Source organism: Lissotriton helveticus, chromosome 1_2 (genome assembly GCF_964261635.1).
Source record: "Lissotriton helveticus chromosome 1_2, aLisHel1.1, whole genome shotgun sequence".
Taxonomy (NCBI): domain Eukaryota; kingdom Metazoa; phylum Chordata; class Amphibia; order Caudata; family Salamandridae; genus Lissotriton; species Lissotriton helveticus.
The window spans coordinates 311,247,709-311,267,928 of NC_136058.1; the positions used below are offsets into that span (position 1 = coordinate 311,247,709).

At 46.7% G+C, this 20,220-nt stretch overlaps 1 protein-coding gene across 1 annotated transcript in view; it reads right to left on the minus strand.

Moving 5' to 3' along the window:
• The window catches only part of LOC144802321 (HORMA domain-containing protein 1-like), a 1,664,778-nt gene that overhangs the window by 1,207,972 nt on the left and 436,586 nt on the right, over positions 1-20,220 (minus strand). The window contains exon 6 of the mRNA XM_078671804.1: positions 10,999-11,035. Coding sequence (XP_078527930.1) covers positions 10,999-11,035 — 37 coding nt within the window. The remainder of the gene's footprint in view (positions 1-10,998; positions 11,036-20,220) is intronic.

Here is a 20,220-nt window from a genome sequence, read left to right on the forward strand (position 1 = left end):
ACCGGCTATTTCTGGTAGGCTAAGGCTGATGCCAAAGCCAGGCAGAAACCACCATTCCAGTCAGGGCAAGGAAGTCACACGCCAAGATAACCCCTGCTCGCCCTCTAGGTAGCATGGCGCGGGCTGTCTAGGCTAAACTCGGAGGCGATGTGTAAAGCATTTGCGTCAGCGCACGACAGCAACAACATACTAGGCACACCACAAAAGAGACTCCACACAAGGTTATATTAAAATAACTTTTGTATTGTCAAAACATATCAGATAGAAATCACACATGTACATTGTGCCAACTGGCACGGCAATATTCACAAGGGATTATTTACAAGACAGGGCCACATGGGCCACTGTCTGAATCAACACTTTGCAGATATAGAAATACTTGTCAGAAATTAGAATAAAAGTATATAAACTTCACTGTAACACAAAGTAACAGTTATAGATCACATCCAGTAACTACTGGGAACAGGTAAGTACCACCTACGCAACCCTAAACTCCTTGGGAGACTGTCACGCAGGGGACCAGGACCTCACTAGGACCACCTGTACTAAAAAGAACAACCACCTAAGTATTCACACAGCATTTAGGGGTCTAAGAAAGAACACATTACCCATGATGTATGAAACACATTCAGAGGAGTAGTAAAGAAAAACACATAATGCATAAACCTACACATTCAGCGGGGTTAAGAATAAGGCACATGATGCAATGAAATACATTCAGGGGTGCAGCGCAAGAAGACACATGATGACTAAACATTCAGAGGTGCAGCGCAGGAAAAGAAAGACACATAATGCATAAAAACATTCAGAGGTGCCCGAGCAATACAATAGCGCAAGAATCACATGATGTCTAAAAACATTCAGAGGTGCAGGAATAACACATGATGCAAGAGAACACATTCAGAGGTGCAATAACCATATCATTGCGCAAAGACTCACATAAGCCACCACCTGTGGCAGTCCCTAGGCCAACTGGCCTTGTTGGGGCTCAGACGCCCTGAGTCTCAATGTCAGGGGCCTAAACGATGCAGGGGCCCACTACTTGCTGGGCCCCTGGGAACACTCACAAGGGCCTAAACGTTGCAGCTGGCACTAAGTGCTGCGCAGCTGGGTAGGCCTGGCACCACGGTGCCCTCGCTGTCCCACACAGGGACTCTCTCTCCAACTTGCGCCTAAACGGTGCAGCTGCCCACTAATTGCTGGACAGCTGGAGAATCATCAAAACTGCGCCAGGGCCCTCACTGGCCCTCAGGTGCAAACTGCGCCGAAGCTTGGAACCACACAGGCTCTGAAAACACTGGTCAAACGTTGGAGCCACCCAGGCTCTAAAACACTGGACAATCGTTGGAACCACACAGGCTCTAAAAACAATGGGCACACGTTGGAGCCACACAGGCTCTAAAAGACAATGGTGCCCCAAGCCCCTCACAGGGACTTCTTAGACAGCTACGGGCCCTCGGTGGAGCCTCTCTGGGCTCGAGACCACGTTGGGGCGACCCGCTGCCAACCGGGGCCGCCCTAGATGCACCAAGGTAAATTATGCCTCTACGAGCCTCTCTGGGCTCACACACGCTGGGGTGACCCACTGCCAACTGGGGCCGCCCTAGAGGCGCCAATGTCCAGTATGCCCCTACGAGCCTCTGGGCTCGCCAAACGAGATGAGGCCCCTTGAGCCCCTCTGGGCTCATAGAACGTTGGGGCGACCCACTGCCATCTGGGGCCGCCCTCAAAGCCCTCGTGGCTTCACACTGGCTATCGGCGCGAGCTCGCGCCACTGGGGGGGGCGGACACCGCAGCGTGCCCCAGCGCCCCTCCCCTCTTCTGCCCCACTCTGCCCGGCCCTCCGCCCAGACTCACCGGGACTCCATCGCGGGCGGGGCGACAGCGGGTCTCTGCTCGCTCGAGGCTCTCCCTCCAGGCGGGGAGCCTCGCGCCGGCCTTCTCTCTTCCTCGCCGGGGCTCCCTCCGCACGCGGGAGCCCCTCAGCCGCCGACCACGAGTCTCCTCCTCTTCTGCAGGGCTCCCTCGGCACACGGGAGCCCTGCCAGCCGACCGCCTTGTCTCCCTGGGGCTCCCTCAGCCGAGAGGAGCCCCGTCCACCGCCGCCATCTTCTGCCTCCCCTCCTTCTTCCTCCCCACGCGGACTGCGGGGCGGGACTTCCGGCCGGCCGCGCTGGAATTGGCCGGCCGGCCAGGTACTTCCGGGTCGCCGCGGGCAGCGCGGCAGCCCGATTCAAGCAGGCAGGCGGGCAGGCATTAAAGATATCGGCGCGGGCAGCCGAAATACAAGGACAGATAAGCGAGGTGGGCACTCGCAATGTAAATAAAGCGCTCCCAGCGCTAAATGACGACCCACAGCGCTATAATTCAAATAAAGCGCTCTACAGCGCTAGAAATCAGGCAGAGCGCTCCCAGGCGCTCAGGGGGAAGCACAGCGCTTCCTGCAAGCAAATGCAGCTCCTCCATGCTGCAACACGGTCCCAGAGATTCCCAGGGGGCAAGCAAAGTCCCCCCATCAGCCCAGCAAGGCAGAGGGGTCCCCCAGGAGTCCAGGAATGTCCATCAGAGGTCCAGGAGCTGGGCAGGGCTCAGGGATTCCCTGAGCCCAAGCATCAGCATGCCCCTGGCAGATTCAAGTCAGAAAACAAGAACATTTTGGAAGGGGCAGAGCCCCTTCTTATACACAGAAAAAGCTTTGAAGCCCTTTGAAGTCGTTGTGTAAGCGAGCCCTAAGCTCTGGGTGTATCTGGTTTCCCTCTCCTGTCAGCCTCAGGTCAGAGGTGACAGGGGGCCATCAGGAGGGAGAGCCATCAGGGGTGGGCTGCCAGGCACGGCTCGGCACCACCAGAGCTCTTTCCACTCCTCCCTAACAGCAGATGGGGGGCCTTTCATCTACGGCTTGACTCAGACCCCCTCCTCCAGACAGTCCATCTACCAACAGGCCCAGGCATGCCTGGGCCAGGCCCATCAGCCAATCACGTGCTAGCAGACTCACTACACAATTATGCCAACTTCTAAAAGTGGCGCTTCTGGACTAGATACAGCCATGCCGCATACACCATTCTGCAGCATTCATTCTCACGAGTTCATACATATCAAACTCGCCCCTGCACTCCCCACGCATCAGGAATCTACCATGGGCATACATATTTCCCATTCATTCCTATGGGAGGGCAGGGCGCTCACTATCCATACACAGAAAGCACACGCACTTTACACTGTACCACAGTGAAAAAGTGCGCAGAGGTCTAAAATCACCAATCCAGGTTCCAAAAACAGGCTAGGAAAAAGCAAAAAGTCACGGGGTAAACCTGCCCAAAGGACCGGGTCCAACAGACACTTTATTGGTGCCAATGAGATTTCAGTCCACAAGGTGGTGGTTGATCACATTTTAGTCAACAACAGTGCAGATTTATAAATCTCAGCAGCTTACCCATCAGAGACTTCAGCTTGACTGATAACATGGACTATTTCAAAACATTTGAATTTATAAGTAATGCAATGCTGAGTAACTAATATTTAAATATAAAACTAATAATTACTCCACAGTGCAGCCAAGTAGACTTTACTGAATCACATATGAAAACAAGTTACTTACCTGTAACTGTGGTTCCCCAGTATTGGTAACTTTCATAGATTCCCATGCTTTTGTATCATTCCCCATCGTCGGAATGGGAGTCTCGGTAACCAAAAATAACATAGCAGTAGGTACAAAAGAGAAAGAAAAGGCCTAGGCCTCCTTCCCTTTTGTAGCATATCCGCCTCTTTTTGTAAAAGAGACCAAACTAATCATCAGCCAATCAGAAGAGCCTCATAGAACCCTCCTGAAGGAACCTCAGAGCCTCAGATTTTCGCAGCCGTTGTATAACAGTAACCATATCTGCTGGAGGCTGAGCTTTCCTTGGGGAGGAGGGCGGGCGCATGGGAATCTATGAAAGTTACCAATACTGGGGAACCACAGTTACAGGTAAGTAACTTGTTTTCTTGCCCCAGTATTTGAACTTTCATAGATTCCCATGCCTTTGTATCAGAGTAGCATGCAGTAAGCCATACAGCACATTTTGTGGCATAAACATACATTGCAAAAGCCATCAGTATTCCAAAGATACAAAATGTGAAGAAAAGGAAGGAGGGATAGAAAGGAAAGCTCACCAATCAGTGGAAGAGGTTCCTCAGGACTGCCTGGCCCACCGCTGTGTCCTCTTGCGTCAAGGATTCCAAGCAGTAATGCTTCGTAAAGGTGTGCACGCTGCTCCATGTTGCAGCCCTGCAAATGTCTCTGATGTGTACTCCCGCTAAGAGAGCTGACGAAGAAGCCACAGATAATGTGGAATGTGCTCTAATTCTGCTGGTCAGTGGCTTCCCCGCTGTTGATTGGCAATAGAGAATGGCACTGGAGATCCATCTCGCAATACTTTGTTTTGAAAGAGGGAGACCCTTGCGAGGACCACCAAAAGCAATGAAAAGTTGCGAGGATTTACGAAATTCCTTGGTGCGATCCAAATACAATTTCAAGCACCTTTGCACGTCCAGAGAATGCAGTGACCTTTCTGCTGGTGTGGAAGGGTGAGGAAAGAAAGATTTAAGAATTACTGCGCCATTCAGGTGAAAGTCCGAAGGTACCTTAGATATGAACCTTGGATTAGTTCGTAAGATTACAGTATTTCTCTTGAATTGGAGAAACGGCCCCTGAATCGTGAGAGCCTGTAGCTCCCCAATGCGTCTTGCAGAAGTGAGGGCAAGAAGGAGAGCCAATTTCCATGAAAGGAATTTCATATCTGTCCGATGTATAGGTTCAAAGGGTTCTTCATGAGTTGCATGAGAACCAAGTTCAGTTGCCAAGTAGGAGGCGGAGGCCTCAACGGGGGATAAACTCGAAACAATCCCTTGAGAAATTGTTTATTATTCTTGAAGACCAGAGAAAAGGTCCAGATGCTGAACGTCTGTATCTAGAAATTGCCGCTAAATGAACCTTTATTGATGAATGAGGCAGTCCTGTTTTAGCTAAGGACAAAAGATAAGGCAGAAGTTGATGAGGTTGAGAAGAGAAAGGATCAACGCCTTCTTTCCTGCACCAAATGCAAAATCTTTTCCATTTCAAACGGTATGTTTTATTTGTAGAAGGAGCTCTAGCCTGGGAGAGAACCTGTCTTATTGCATTCGAGATGGGAAGGTTCATGAATTCTCGCTGCTCAGGAGCCATGCTGTCAGGAGCAATGAAGCTGGATCCGGATGCCAAATCTGCCCGTCGGACATCGTGAGAAGGTCCGGAATGGCTCGCAAAGAAAGAGGAGGGACCAGCGACAACAGATGGAGTTCCGTGAACCAGAACTGTCTCGGCCAAGCTGGAGCTATTAAAATCATCTTGCATGGCTCCACCTTGATCTTCCTGATAAGTCTCGGTATCATTGGAATGGGGGGAAAGGTGTAAACAAATGCCCTTGACCAGGCTATCGAAAGGGCATTCCCCAATGATCCTCGATAGTGAAGCCTGCTTGCATAAGACCGGCATTTCTTGTTGGTCAGAGTGGCAAATAGATCTATTGAGGGCTTGCCCCACTGTCGGAAAACCTTGGTCAGAACCATTTGGTTCAGTTCCCACTTGTGAGTGACTGAGGATCGTCTGCTTAGTCTGTCGGCATGTTTGTTTAAGATCCCTGGCAGATGTTCCGCTTGCAGCGAAATCTCGTGAAGGATAGCCCATTCCCAGATTTCCCCAGCTTCCTGAGACAACAGGAGAGACCTGGTTCCTCCTTCTTTGTTTATGTAAAGCATGGCCGTGGAGTTGTCCGTCCGGAGGAGAACCTTTGAACCTCTCAGGCGAGGGAGAAATGCTTGAAGGGCCAGTTTGATCGCCCTGAGTTCTAGGAGATTGATGTGAAGAAGACGGTGCTGAGGAGACCAATGTCCACTGACATGAAGGTCCTGCAGTACTGCCGTCCAATGACGCATCCATCGTCACAACCTGAGGAGACGGATCGCTTACGAAGGATAGATCTTGGGATAAGTTTTCCTGCTTCGTCCACCACAAGGCAGCTCTTTTCATTGCTGAGGTGATGGTCACCTTGTCGTCGAAGGAACCGTGAATCTGCTGCCACTGAATGTCGAGCTGCTCCTGAAGAGGACGCATCCTCAATCTGCAGTAAGGAATCAGAGGAATGCATGAGGAGATCACTCCCAGAAGGGATTTGTAACGGCGTACTGAAAGATACCTTCTTTTTCTTAAGGACAGTGCCATAGTTTGCAGTCTTTCCTGTCTTTCTAAGGTTGGGAAAGCTTTGTTGAGATTTGAGTCCAAGATGGCCCCCCAGGAAACGTGCAGTCCTGGACGGAACAAGAGATGACTTCTCCTTGTTGAGAGTAAGGCCCAGATTCTGGAAAAGGTGTGTACATGCATTGACTGCTTCCCCCGCAGCCTCCCTGGACGGAGTCTTCAGCAACCAGTCGTCCAGGTAAGGGAAGACTTGAAAGTGATTCCTCCTTAGAAACGCCACCACCGGTGCCAGCACCTTGGTTAAGAATCTTGGAGCTGAGCGAAGTCCAACCCTGAATTGAAAGTGGCTCTTGGCTACTGTACACCGTAGAAACCTTCTGTGTGCAGGGTGAATAGGTATGTCAAAATATGTAAAATAAGCAATGGAGTGGTGCACTTCCCAAGTCTTATAATGTCCAATAAGGAAGCCAAATCAGTGTCTTCTTTAGAAAGAACTTTATTCAGGTGCATCAAACATGATAAGCAAACATCAGCCAATGCGTTTCGTTCGTGTTACGAACTTCGTCAGGGAGTATATGATGTGTCTTGGATAGCGTGCACTCGTCAGTGAAAAGGGTCCAAGATCGTCATAAGCAAATGTGCAGTCAGCGAACCTGTGTGGCCTCCATATTAAGGGCTTACGTTCGGTATTCTGCCGCGCGGGTCCGGGCTTTTCGGCTGTGCTGAAGGGAAACCATCCTGAAGGATAAGGAAATGAGATATGTGTTGAGCTCCCTGAGATCTAAAATGGGGCGCCATTTCTCTAGCGTCTCCCTTACCAGGAAGAACCTGGAATAGAATCCTTCCCCTCTTTGAGAGGAGGGGACCGGCTCTATAGCACCTTTCAGGAGCATCTGATGAACTTCGAGCCGCAGGAGATGCAGATGTATTGATGGGATGGCGGCCGGGGGCTTGGATGGTGGGATTTGTGTAAATTCCAAATTATGGCCCTTTCGAATGATGTTTAACACCCAACGGTCTGATGTTATCTTGGACCAATTCTGAAGGACTTGAGATACCCTGCCTCCTACCGATGATCTTGTGGAGGTGGGCACAGTAGGAAGAGCCAGGATGCCACTATTGCCTCTTGGACGTATCCGGTCCTTGGCAATTTTGTTTACCTCTATTATTCGATCGAGAGAAATTCGAGGACTGACTTTGTCTTTGTTGATAAGGCTGGCGGTATTGTTGTGAGCCTGATCTGTACGATGGGTATCGTTGCTGCTGGCAAGAGCCTCTGTACGTGGTACTCTTACCTCTGGCACCTCAGAAAGGAGCTTTTCGGTACTGTAGTGTACCCAGAGACCTCGCTGTCTCGGTATCCTTCTTGATATCCTGGAGAGTGTCATCAATATGTTTCCCGAACAACGCCTCTCCATCAAAAGGTAGATCCAGGATTTTATTCTGGATTTCAGGTCTGAACCAAGTCGCCCTGAGTAATCCCTGGCGACGAAGAACTGCAGCACAAGCTAGCGATCGAAAGGCAGTTGTAGCGATGTCATGGCACAATCACTTATCTCTATTGACGTTGCCTCCCCTTCTTGTAAAATTTTCCTTGCTTCGCCTTTTGACTCCTGAGGCAGTTGATCTAGATGGGGCGAAATGTCACACCATAGTTGGCGATTATACCTGCCCGATATTGCCAAGGCATTTGCTGCCCGCACCAAAAGACTAGCCATAGAAGAAAATCTCTTCCCAGCGTTGTCTAACCTCCTGCCTTCCTTATCTGGAGGAGTTGTTAAAGGAGCTGGTGGGTTGCGTGACTTCCTCTGTGCAGCTTGTGAAATCACCGAGTCCGGTTTCGGGTGCCCTGTCAAAGACGCCGGACCATCCTCAGGTGCCTTGTATTTCTTTTCGAGGCGCGGTAGTACAGGGACCACTGTAGCTGGGTTCTTCATTGCTTTTGATCCACATCCGAGGAATCATCGTGAGTGTCCAGTGGGATTGAAGGCCGGTGTTTGCGGCTGAGATATCACCTGAGCCGGCAACTCTGGAGAAACCAGTGCAGGGTCGTAGGGACCGGCAAGGCTTGCGTAGTCGGAATAGCAGCAGGCTGTGAACATCTGGATTTGTAATCCTGCAGCATGTTGTGGAGATCCTGCAAGAGCGAAGATGGTACAGACACCATCTCTTGCCTCGTATAGTCCTGTGGCTGAGCAGAATGTTGATACCCACATTCTTGCAGGTACTCTCCTTCAGAATTCGTCTCCTGACATTTTACTAGAAGCTGGGAGGGACTGTGTGCATATCCATACGAGTCCTGATCCTCCTCATCTGAGTCGTCATCATCCTCTTCTAACAGCACAGCTGGAGGCAAGGGAGTAACCCTCCAAGGGGACGTCATGGCAGGTGTAATTCGTCCCATGGAAATAGTGATCCTTTCCGTCGACGACAGTATCGTCGACAATCCCGTCGATGATGGAGTTGTTCCTGGTAATGCTGCCATCGTCGGCGTCGTTGACGGAGTAGACCCCGTCGGCGAGCGAACTATCGACGACGAGACCGTCGACGCTCCTGCTGCCTTCGTCCTCAAAGTTGTCATCGTCGAAGCATTCGATGACGAAACTGTCGTCGTCACTGCCGTCGACAAAATCTTTGTCGTCGATGCCGTCGTCGACATCATCGTCGACGTCGCTGTCACTATCGTGGACGACCCCGTCGACGCCGATCATTCGACGGCACCACTTTAACTTTGGGCTTCAACGCCTTTGTCGACGAAGCCTTCAGCTGCGTCGTCTACGACTTGGAACTCTGGTCAGACTTCTCAGAAGACTGAGAAGATGGTTTCTTGAAGGCTGGAGCAGTCTTCGTCCCAGAAGAAGGTGTAGATGGTCCCTCCCTCTCCTTTTCACCGCGGTGAGGAGATTCGACCGGACCTTGGCTCTCAGACTCTCTGGGTGTCTTTTTTGAGGCCTTAGATGTACGCTCCACAGAAGGAGAAGGGGAAACCCTACCCCTTTTGACTGACCTTTTGAAGATGAGGCTGAAGAAGAGTCTTTACTGTCACTAGAGACTGTGTTCTTTCTGGACTTCAACTTCTGGAGCCAGGTAAGAAGCCTACCCTCACGGTCCCGGAGGGTCTTGGTAGAAAAGGTGCGGTAGATCTTGCAGTCCGCAGCCTTATGATCAAGATAGAGGCAATATATACAATCTTTATGCCTATCCTCAACAAAGAATCTTTTCTTGCCACAGGTGGAGCATGGCTTGAAAAGGGCCTTCTTCCTCTCCTTATCAGACATCCTGGAAGGGACAGCTAACAATTCTGAAGAGAAATCCTGAAGAAAACACTTGAAAAGAGTTGAGATTGAGCAGAGCTCAAGGAGACTCCCTAAGCACCGCGTGCGGTTGAAAATCTGAGGCTCTGAGGTTCCTTCAGGAGGTTTCTAAGGGGTGAGGCTCTTCTGATTGGCTGATGATTAGTTTGGTCTCTTTTACAAAAAGAGGCGGATATGCTACGGAAGGGAATGAGGCCTGGGCCTTTTCTTTCTCTTTTGTACCTACTGCTATGTTATTTTTGGTTACCAAGACTCCCATTCCGACGACGGGGAATGATACAAAAGCATGGGAATCTATGAAAGTTCCAATACTGGGGCAACACACTATTTCTAGTATTTAACAATTGTTGTCTAACTAAGATACAGTATCTTATGCAAAATGCATTTTCTATAAGCCTAAAACAAGTGCAATATAATAATTGCAAATAGTTTATAAAGTCATAAACCATCATCATTTCACCAACAGATATATATGTATAATATGGAACAACACTGTGACCCAAAAAGCTAGGCACAAACATCTGAATGTATTATGATGGATTATTATAACTTTCAGAGTGGGAACTAAGGGCCAGATGTACAAAGGTTTTTTGCGTGCACAAATGGGTTTTAGACCCGTTTGCGCCCGCAAAAAACCTGTGGCCCATGTAATCCTATTTTGAGAGTCGCAAATCAATTTGCGACTCGCAAAATAGGATTAGGGACTCGCTATAAGGAAGGGGCGTTCCAAGGGCATCCCTTCCTAACAGCAACACCTTAAGCTATGTAAGAATGTTCGCAGTTTACCACCATTCTCAGAAGGTTGGTAAAGCACTAGCAAACGAGAAGGGGTCTCCAGGGGACACCTTCCATTTGTGAATGCATGCGCAAATATTTTTTAAGGGCAGGCAGTGGTCCCAGGTACCACTGCCGGCCCTTAAAAAATGAAACTGAAAAGTTTCATTTTTATTTTTTAACCCCTTCCATGCGTCGCACGGCCTCCGGCCATCCGACGTCACAGTGGGCGTGTGGGGAGGACGGCCGGGTGCCGTCCGAACCCCGTCCACTCATTCAATCACCCACACAGCGCGAAAATTCCAGCAGCACGGAAGGGATTAAATGCATCCCGTTTTTCTTTAAGGAAAACAGGCTGCATTAAAAAAACTGCTTTATTTAAAAGCATTCCCAGACATGGAGGTCTGCCTCATTAATATGCATGAGGCATGCAATTTGCGACCCCATTGGTAATCGCAAACAGTGTCTCAGACACTGTTGTGCATCCAAATTAGCGAGTCACAAATTGCGAGTCGCAAATGCGATGCAATTTGCGACTCGCTAATTGGTGGGTCGTACATCTGTCCCTAAATACATTACACATGTCAAGCTTCCGTTTCAAAGTGTTTAGGAACATTAACTGGAGGTATAAAAAATATAAAATACACAGTATACTCACAAAATGAGTGATTAAAAACAGAACAGATTTAGACTTACATATTTTTTTTCTAAAGCATCAAAGCATCCCTTCATCCTGCAAGAGAAGATGCAGCTTAAATAATGTTCATTGTAATAATCTGTTAATAGAATACTACTTTCCTTAATTTGTCTCGAATGCCAGTGAGAATTATCATACTTGATTTCTTTTATACTTGAAGATTTTACTAAATATAACTGACCCCTCAAGGTCACAAGAAAGAGACCTACTATAATTCAGACCACTCTCTCGGACAGTGAAGAGAATCATCAGGCTTCATTGTTTTCCATTTTCCTTTATAATCAAATAATCTCGAATATTATCTAAACAATAGAGTTTGCTTAATATCCAAAATTGCACTTGCATATTTATACAATTTTCAGTCTCCTGCAGTACTATAAAGACAAAGAAAACCTGCAATGTTTAATTATCTTTTTTAATCACTGAGTACCACAAACGATTAAATGAGGTAACGTTCACCAAGATGAAAAATATACAAATAGCTTGTAATAGAAAACCAATATTTAGATTTCAGTGGAAAACAATAAGAAAACACAGAATCCAACATTGAAGATTACAGAGTGACCATTACATAATTTTGGTACTCAAGTTGCGGCCATTTTTGGAGCGATGAGAATGCTCCAATGCATAAGCACCAGAAAAGATTATTACCCGAGTCTTGTTGTGGAGGAAGATGGGCTGTGTATACAGTGAAACACTCTGAAAAAATGTAAGGGAGGATTAATCTGAATACTTATTTACAGGCTCATTGCGGCCACCGATGACATTCAAATCATCCTAGACTGAGAAGAACATGAGTTACTAACCTGTAACTCTGGTTCTCCAGTCTTAGTATATTTCATAGATTCACATCCTTGAATCCTTCCCAGATGAAGTGGGAGTCCCACAGTACCATAATAGAGCAGTATATATAATTATCATAGGACATAATGGCAATGAGCACTCATTTTATTAGTATATCAAATTCCTTTAAAAAAAAGAACCAAACTTCAGCCAATCAGGCGAAACACCCTCAAGAATACTCTCAAGATAGGCTCAAACCCTCAGATTTTCTTATCTTTTTTTTTTTTTAGATCCATCAGATTTTCAAAGAATAAGCGGCAAATAAATGCCAAGCTACAAGGGGAGCCCCTCAGGGGATGAGAGTGGGTTGCAAGCGAATTGATGAAAGATACTGGACAACAACACTTACAGGTAAGTAGCTCATTTTCTTCTCCAGTATTGGATCTTTCATAGATGTGTATGCTAGATTCAGATTAGTAAGCAGTTACTGTATTTGTATACTTAATTAGCCTTAGAACAAATGGCAGATGGTGGGTACAAACATATAGATAACATATTCCTGTGCTATTTAAAATAAACATATGTGCTTATACACATGTATAAAAGTCATAACACTCTGTATAAATATAGAATAAAACACATGCAACCCAAAGAGGCTCGCCTTTTAGAAATAAGTGGTGTGATACACCCTGTCCAACTGCTGCAACACTGCGCTGCGCCGATTCCAGGCAATGATGCTGAGTGCAGGCATGCACACTCTTCCAGGTTGCAGCACAACAGCTCCAGAGGTACTCCCGCAAACAAAGCCGTTTTTGTTTTTGTTGTGAGCGGTTTGCCCGACTTTGAGTGGCAAAACTGGTTTGTGGCTGAAATCCATCTAGCAATAGTTGCTTTTGGGACTGCAGCACCCTTACAAGTGTGTCCACATGAGACAAATAGCTGGTCAGTTTTACTCAGTTGTTCAGTGCGATGTAGGTAGAACTTTAGATACCTTTTGCTATATATCGTATGGAGAGACCTCAGAGCTGGTGAGATTGGGTTTGTGAAGGAAGTCGATAGTAATATAGGCATATTGAGGTGAAAGTCGGAAGGGACCATAGGAATTAATTTTGGATTGGTTCTGAGAATGACAGAGTCATCCATGAAGCGCAAGAAGGGATATTGAGTTGAAAAAACCTGTTTCTCACTCACCCTTCAGGCTGAAGTGAGCGCTAGCAACATTGCAACCTTCCATGTGAGAAATCTGAGGTCTGCTATGTGTATGGGTTCGATTGTACTCTTCATGAGTTGAGTTGGCACTATATTCAGGTGTCAGTCCAGAGGAAGAGCCTTTACAAGAGACAAAAGTCTGAATAATCCTTTCATGAACTGTTTGATGATTCTGCATGAGCATAAGGAGAGTGTATGCAAGGAACATCTATATCTAGATATTGCAGCGAGATGTACCTTCTTAGAGGCATGCACTAGCCCAGACTGAGCAAGCGAGAAGAGATAAGGTAGTATCTGCTCTGTTGATGCATGAGGAGGATGCAGCTTTAGTTTCTGGTACCATAAGCAAAATACAATTCCATTTAAGTTTATACGTTTTTATGGTGGCTTCTGCCCTTGCTTTCGAGAGAACGTCCCACCAGTGCTGAGAAATATTCAGCTCATTGAATAACTGGAATTCAGGATCCATGCGCGTAAGTGGAGAGAAGTCGGGCCTGGATGTAGGACCTGGCCTTGGCTCATCGTCAACAGTGTTGGGAATAATTGCAGGTGAATGTGGTTAGATAGCTATAGTAGGAAAAGCTCTGTGCACCAATGTTGTCTGGGCCACCTGGGGCTATCAGGAGGAGGCGACAGAACTTTACTTTCATGTTGCTGAGAGCCTTCGGTATGAGAGGGATGGGGCAAAAGCGTATGCAAAGATCACGGACCATCTGATCGAAAAGTTATTTCCCCACGACCCTGGATAAGGGTACCAACTTGCATAGAACTGCATTTGTTGTTCTTGCTTGTTACAAAGAGATCCAACACTGGTTTGACACAGAGAAAGAAGATCCTGTCAGTGGGAAAGCAGGATCTGCTTTCCTGGTTACCCCACTTTTTGCTGATGTCATTCTGTTTCATGACAATCTGACTGAGATTCTGCTAATCAGGATCCCAGTCACTGTGCTCTCTCCCTAAATTGGTCTATGTTAAGTACTTTGGTACCTTCATAATTGGCTACTGGTGTACCCTTATAATTCGTTAGTATATGGTAATGATGTACCGAGGACATAGGTACACCAGGGCTCTCCCATGGGCTGGCAGCATGTATTGCGCCACGAATTGGACACCACTCAAACTGTGACTACAGGCCTGTGTGAGCTGGTGCTAGCACAACTCATAAAAGGTATAGGTTTCCTTATATCTGAGGTCACTAGACTTAAAACCTATAAGTCACCCATAAGCAGGCCTTTTCAATCCTGAAGGCAGGGTCTCTGGTCATAAGTGTGAAGGTACCCTGCATGAGCACGACACCCCCTACAAACCCAGGAGTCGATTCTCCAGGCTTTGTAAGAGCGGTCAGCCATGTTATACATTTAGTGGACATCAAGTCAATAACAAGATGTCTAACATTATGCTGGCTGCAACACAATCGGTCATATTTGTTATCAAACATATTTGAATCCTATTCCAACACCAATTCCAATGTTGGATGTAGGATCCCATGTACTGGGGGGCTCCCCTAGGGAGCCCCATGGTATTCCTGGTACCAGCCTTTCAGGGTCTAACAGCAAGCTAGTGCTGCTGCCGATCATACAAACAATTTCCCCCCCTGCTGCTGAGCCAGGTTTAAGCAGGGGAAGTAGAACAATAGGTTTACTGTCACAGGGAGGTGTGACCACCTCCCAGACAGGACTTAGTGTATTGGGCTGGGGTGGGGGCGCCACGAGACTACTTTAAAGCATCTCTTTCTGCCAAGATCTACATCCTCACCGCATCCTTTGCAATGTGGGCCGGCATCTTTAGTGAGCTGCTCGAGGTCCTCTTGTGACTCCTGTGCCTTTGGCCTGTGGGTTCTCTTAAGGTTCTTCTTTGGCTCCAGCGGCCTCCCCTGCTTGCCCAAGGCCTGTTCTGACTCTCCTGCACTTGGTGAGTCCCTTGGACCTTGCTGGTCCAGACACTGCACCTTCTTCGTTTTACACGTCTGTTGTTGCTGCCAAGGCTTGTTGGTGCTCCCACCGGACAACGACACCCTGGTTCTCAATTTCCGACATGGGACAGTTCATGAATGGCTCCTGGTCTTCCACAGCATTGCCTGGTCCTCACAGCTGCAGCGACAAGGTCACCGTCAACTCTCATGCATCTTCCGTCATAGGTGGTCATTGGTCTTCCGTGCCTCCTGGTCACTTCCGAGTGGCATAGACTCTGTCCCCTCTGCTTGAAGGTACTCCTCTTCAAGGATTCCACCGGACTCTTTCACCTTCCTTGAGAGAGGCATCTTCACTGAAGTCCTCAATTGTGGTCTATGGTGGTTTCCGACGTCACATCGCACCCAAGCACCCGGCTTCTCCTGTGTAGGTATCCTGGTTCCTGGGGTATCCACAGGCAGGGTGACTCTCCAATCTTCCATCTTCCGTGGGGTTTCTTCAGGGTTTTCTGGGAAGGGTCCTTCTTCTTGAAAACTGTAACTGCGACTTCCCCATTGACTTCCATTGAGTACGTGGCTGTGTTTCCACTCCGCAAACGCCCTACGTGGGGTTGCTGGGTACTTACCTTGGGTGGTTACTTGGGTCCCCAGGTCATCTAAGTCTCCTGGGTCAAGTCTCGACTTAAGTCGCAGTTTGCATTGCACTTTATTAGTGTATGGTTTGGTCTCCCCCTGGAGAGCACTGTGAATTTGTGCTACTTACCTGTTATCCTTTGGAAATATTGTGTGTGTTGTGTTTATATCTCTGGGTAGGAGATATACTAATGCTTTAGTGAGTGTGTGTATAATAAATATTACTATTTTTACCAAAACCATTGCCACATGCGATGTTTCATCCAGAGGACTCCCTTACAAATAAGGCCATCAACTGGATAAAATACACCAGAGTGTGCCGCTCGATCATTAGAGAAGACATTCTTCACGCCCCTAGATCCTCCACCATTAATCCTATGTTTGACTTGAATGAATTATCTCTAAAAGAAGCCAGGATGGTGGACGATCTAATGGCAGTAGACTTTAGGACAGAACCTTTATATAAATCCCACATTAGATTCAAGTATTGTAGACCGGGTTACAATCCAAGTCAGGACCACACATCTAGGGCTGTGTTTTGATATCCAGCACGAGAAGTAGATTGACTTAGCAGCACCAGTAATCCTACCTCCCTTACAAATACATTTTCATTTATAATACATCCAGAGACTAATAATACTAGAGAGCCTTCTGTAGCGACCCCACATCTTAAGACATTTAATGATATATCTTCTGTTAGTATCTCAGATGTGGCTGAGGCTGTGCATCCTTCACTAACTTTTTCCTTGTCTGGGTTGCCTAATTCAACCATTGATATTAGGCATCTTACCAAAATAGAATCTTGCAATGGCCCAGCTACATCGAAAAATGAGGCAAACAAAGGTCTAAATATAATATCTTGGAACCTGGTGGGGATTCATTCTAAACTGCAAGATCCAGAGTGGTACATATTTGTTGAATCTAATGACAGTTGTATTTTTCAAGAAACTTCGGCAGTGGCTAAGATTCATATACATGGCTATATGACCTACAGTGTGGAAGCAAAAGCACCCCAAAAATCAGGCAGAGCAAGTGGGGGATTGATAATACTTGTAAAGAATACTATAGCTTGCAATAAACAGCTTATAACAGAATCTCTTGATATACTGGGGATCCAGCTCACTTTTCTGACAGGTTTTAATCTAACTATATGTAATATCTATGCTAGGTCTGAATCACATAACAATGAATCTGCTGTTTTATTACAGCTAGATGAGTTGTTGGGGGTATACCAACTCACCTCCAAGACCATAGTTGCAGGGGATTTTAATACTACCTTTGAACCTTCCCTCCAGTTGAGTATTTTACTGGAGGAGGAGAATGAGATTTGGGGCATACCAAACCTGGGACCAGTTAAAAATAGCTACAGCTCCCTGCAGATTGCATCCTTGGTGTAGGCAGGAGTATGAGGGCTTGCAATGGGAGGACTCCCTCTGACAGGAGCAGGAAACTCACCTTTAAACATGGTAACCGCTCAAGTGTCATCGATTACATCCTTACTGATGTCAGAATTTGGTCACTGGTTAAGGATATGCTAATAGCTCGAGGTCAGACAGTGGCAATAATCCCTTGCTGCTAAAAATGAGGGGCTCTAAATTGGGCAGCCAGCCATCATGCTGCCCATCCAGGGTGGATGAACCCTTTGCAACCAACAATCGCAGAAGAGTGACCTGGCCCAATATACTTGCCAATTGTTCTTTATATACTAGGATTTATTAATTATTTGTACATTTTATTTCGAGTCTCTTAAGTAGTATGGACTGCAAACAGCTTGGTGGATTAACAACGATACTTCCCATACACAATGAACTTTTTGAAGCACTCGAAGTAGTGTTTACAGAGGAAAGTTCAGGTGGTAGACCTTCTAGTAAAATAACTAATGGTTGGTTCAACCTAGAATGTAAATCTGCCAAGAGTGCTCTCCAGCTAGCCATGAAGGCCCATAATCAGCCAGGGGTTGTCTAAGCACGCAGCAAATATAGAATTGCAATATCAAAAGCAAAAAGAGAATTTTCAGATAAGAACTGACAGGAACTTGTATTAGCAGCTAATTGCAAAGATACTCGCCTGTTTTGGCACATCCTCGCAAAGGGCAACTTGGATACTTCAAACACTCCTAGTTATCACATCCAGCCGGAGGTTTGGGTTGAGCATTTTACCACACTATGGGGCATATTATCAAGAACGGCGTTACAATTATCGCCGCTTTAGCGGCAGGAAACTGCTGCTAAAGCGGCGACAATGGGCTTGATAATATGCCCTTGTGAATTCCCATAGAAGCCCATGTTCTGGTGTGAGCATGGGCTTCTATGGGAATTCTCAAAGGCATATTATCAAGCCCATAATCGCCGCTTTAGCGGCAGTTTCCTGCTGCTAAAATGGCGATAATTTTAACGCCGTTCTTGATAATATGCCCCTATATTCTAAGAACTTAGATGACGATTGCATTCACAGTGCAAACACTGAACATTTTGTTTCGAATACTCTCCCTGTTATGCCAACGACCAACACAGTATTGGTCTTTAGTGGGATGAGACTGTATATACAAAAAATCGACTTAAGGCAGGAAAGGCCCCTGGCCAGGGCTGGACTGGTCATAGCGGGTACCGGGCAAACCCCCGGTGCGCCGCACGGGTGAGAGGCCAATTTGTTTCCCCTGGGGGCCGTTTTTGTTACAGGGCCGTTTTTGCAGCAATCGGCCCTGTAACAAAGTCGGCTGAAAACCTGCCCTGGCAAAGAGCTCGGCGGCCCCCACAACCCCATGGGAGGTGGGGAGGAAGGCCGGATGAGCACTTTGTCAGGGCCGGTTTTGGTTCCGAGTCCGGCCCTGCCCCTGATCAAATACCGGGTGATCTTTATAAATCTGAACCTACGGTTTGGGCTCCCTAACAAACTGCATATCGGCTGGAGGTTTACGTAGACTGGTGCTTACTATGCTTTGCTGGCGGTGTGCATGAATGGTGCTTGGCTGCAGGGCCCCAGTGGGCAGAGGGGTGGAGGCCCATTCTCTTCAGCCCCCACCCCTATGTATAAAAAAAATCCCTGGTGCCTAGTAGGCTTTCTGCCCCCTCGGGAGGAAGTGTGGGGCATTGGCATGCTCATTTTGGGCAGCCCCCACCCCTATGTATAAAAAAAGAGCAATCCCTGGTGCCTATTGGGCCCAATTTTGATCTCTCCACAATACGTTTTGGGCTCTTACCTGTTGCGGGCACTTAGCCTACCCACACAAGTAAGGTAGCATTTTTATCGGGAGACCTGGGGGGAACGCTGGGTGGTAGGCAATTAGTGGCAGCCGGGTGATCCCACAACTTGGCCACACAGGAAAGTAAGGAAAATTTGTTTTTTTTGTGCTTAATTTAGGGTTTGCACAGGATTCTGGGTAGGAAAATGTTGGGAGATCCATGCAAGCCACCATCCCTGAACTCCCCCAGGTGCCTAGTTTTCAAAGATTTATGAGTTTGATAGGTTTTCCTAGATGGCTGCCGAGTGCGGGCCAAAAACCCAGGTGAGCCCCTTTGCAAAACAAGGTCATTTTGTGACAGGTAATTTTGATGTCTCAACAATACGTTTTGGGCCCTTCCCTGCCATGGGCACTTGCCCACCAACACAAATGAGGTACCATTATTATCGGGAGACTTTGGTGAATGCGGGGAGAGTCGAATTTTGTGGATGCACGCACATTCCAGAACTTTCCATCATAGAAACATGAGGAAAATGTGTTTAGCTTTTTTAAAGTTTGAGGTTTGCAAGGGGATTCCGGGTATCCCCAGGGTGTCTAGTTATAAAAAATGTATAGGTTTGCAAGGCTTCTCTAGGTGCTGGTTGAGCTAGGGTTCAAAATCCACAGCTAGGCACTTTTCAAAAAAGGGTCAGTTTCCTTTTTTTTTTTTTTTTTTTTTTTTTATACCAGGCATAAGAAAACAGGATGCATTTACAATAATACAGTAATGTTACAAAATATAAAACAAATCAGATAATACAGCAGTACTAATAAATCACAGGTTTTTCAGATTCAAAGAATGATTCCAGGAAACAAAGAAGATAACATCAAAAAATAAGGCTGTAACGCAATGCAAATAAACCCAAAAAATCGTTTGTAGGTATTTCCAACAATCAACCAATACCACTGGGGATAATACAATTTTTCCATTCAGTTATTGGTCGCCAAAGTGTATCTCCACGTAGCTTAGATTGTATCCCTCTTGTTTCAAATATTGCAATTTCATATCTATAAACTGCCAAAAAGCGTGCTAGCCACATCTGGAAGCTTGGAGGATCTACGTCTTTCCATCTTGCGGATAGAAGTATCCTAAATACAGCCATGCCAATAAAAACTAATCTTTCGTCAGTTTTCTTCAAATTTAAAGTATGGTCATGGCCAAGTAAAAATAAAGTTTCCGATTCTGGTATTTTGTGCCTAAAAATTTCTTCCCAAAAGGAGTTTATCATGTTTTTAACTAAGGTCAGATCAGGACAAGTGTAAAACATGTGGGTGAGAGTTGCCGGCCCTTGAGTGCACCTAGGACATAAGTCATTCTCGCGTTTACCCCATGCAAATAATTTAGCAGGGGTAAAATATAGGTCATAAACAGTCTTATAAAGTTGTGCTTTAAGATTGCTCGCCATCAGTAGCTTTTGACTCATGTTTAATACTTTGTTGATATCTACATTCGGATTATTCAATTTA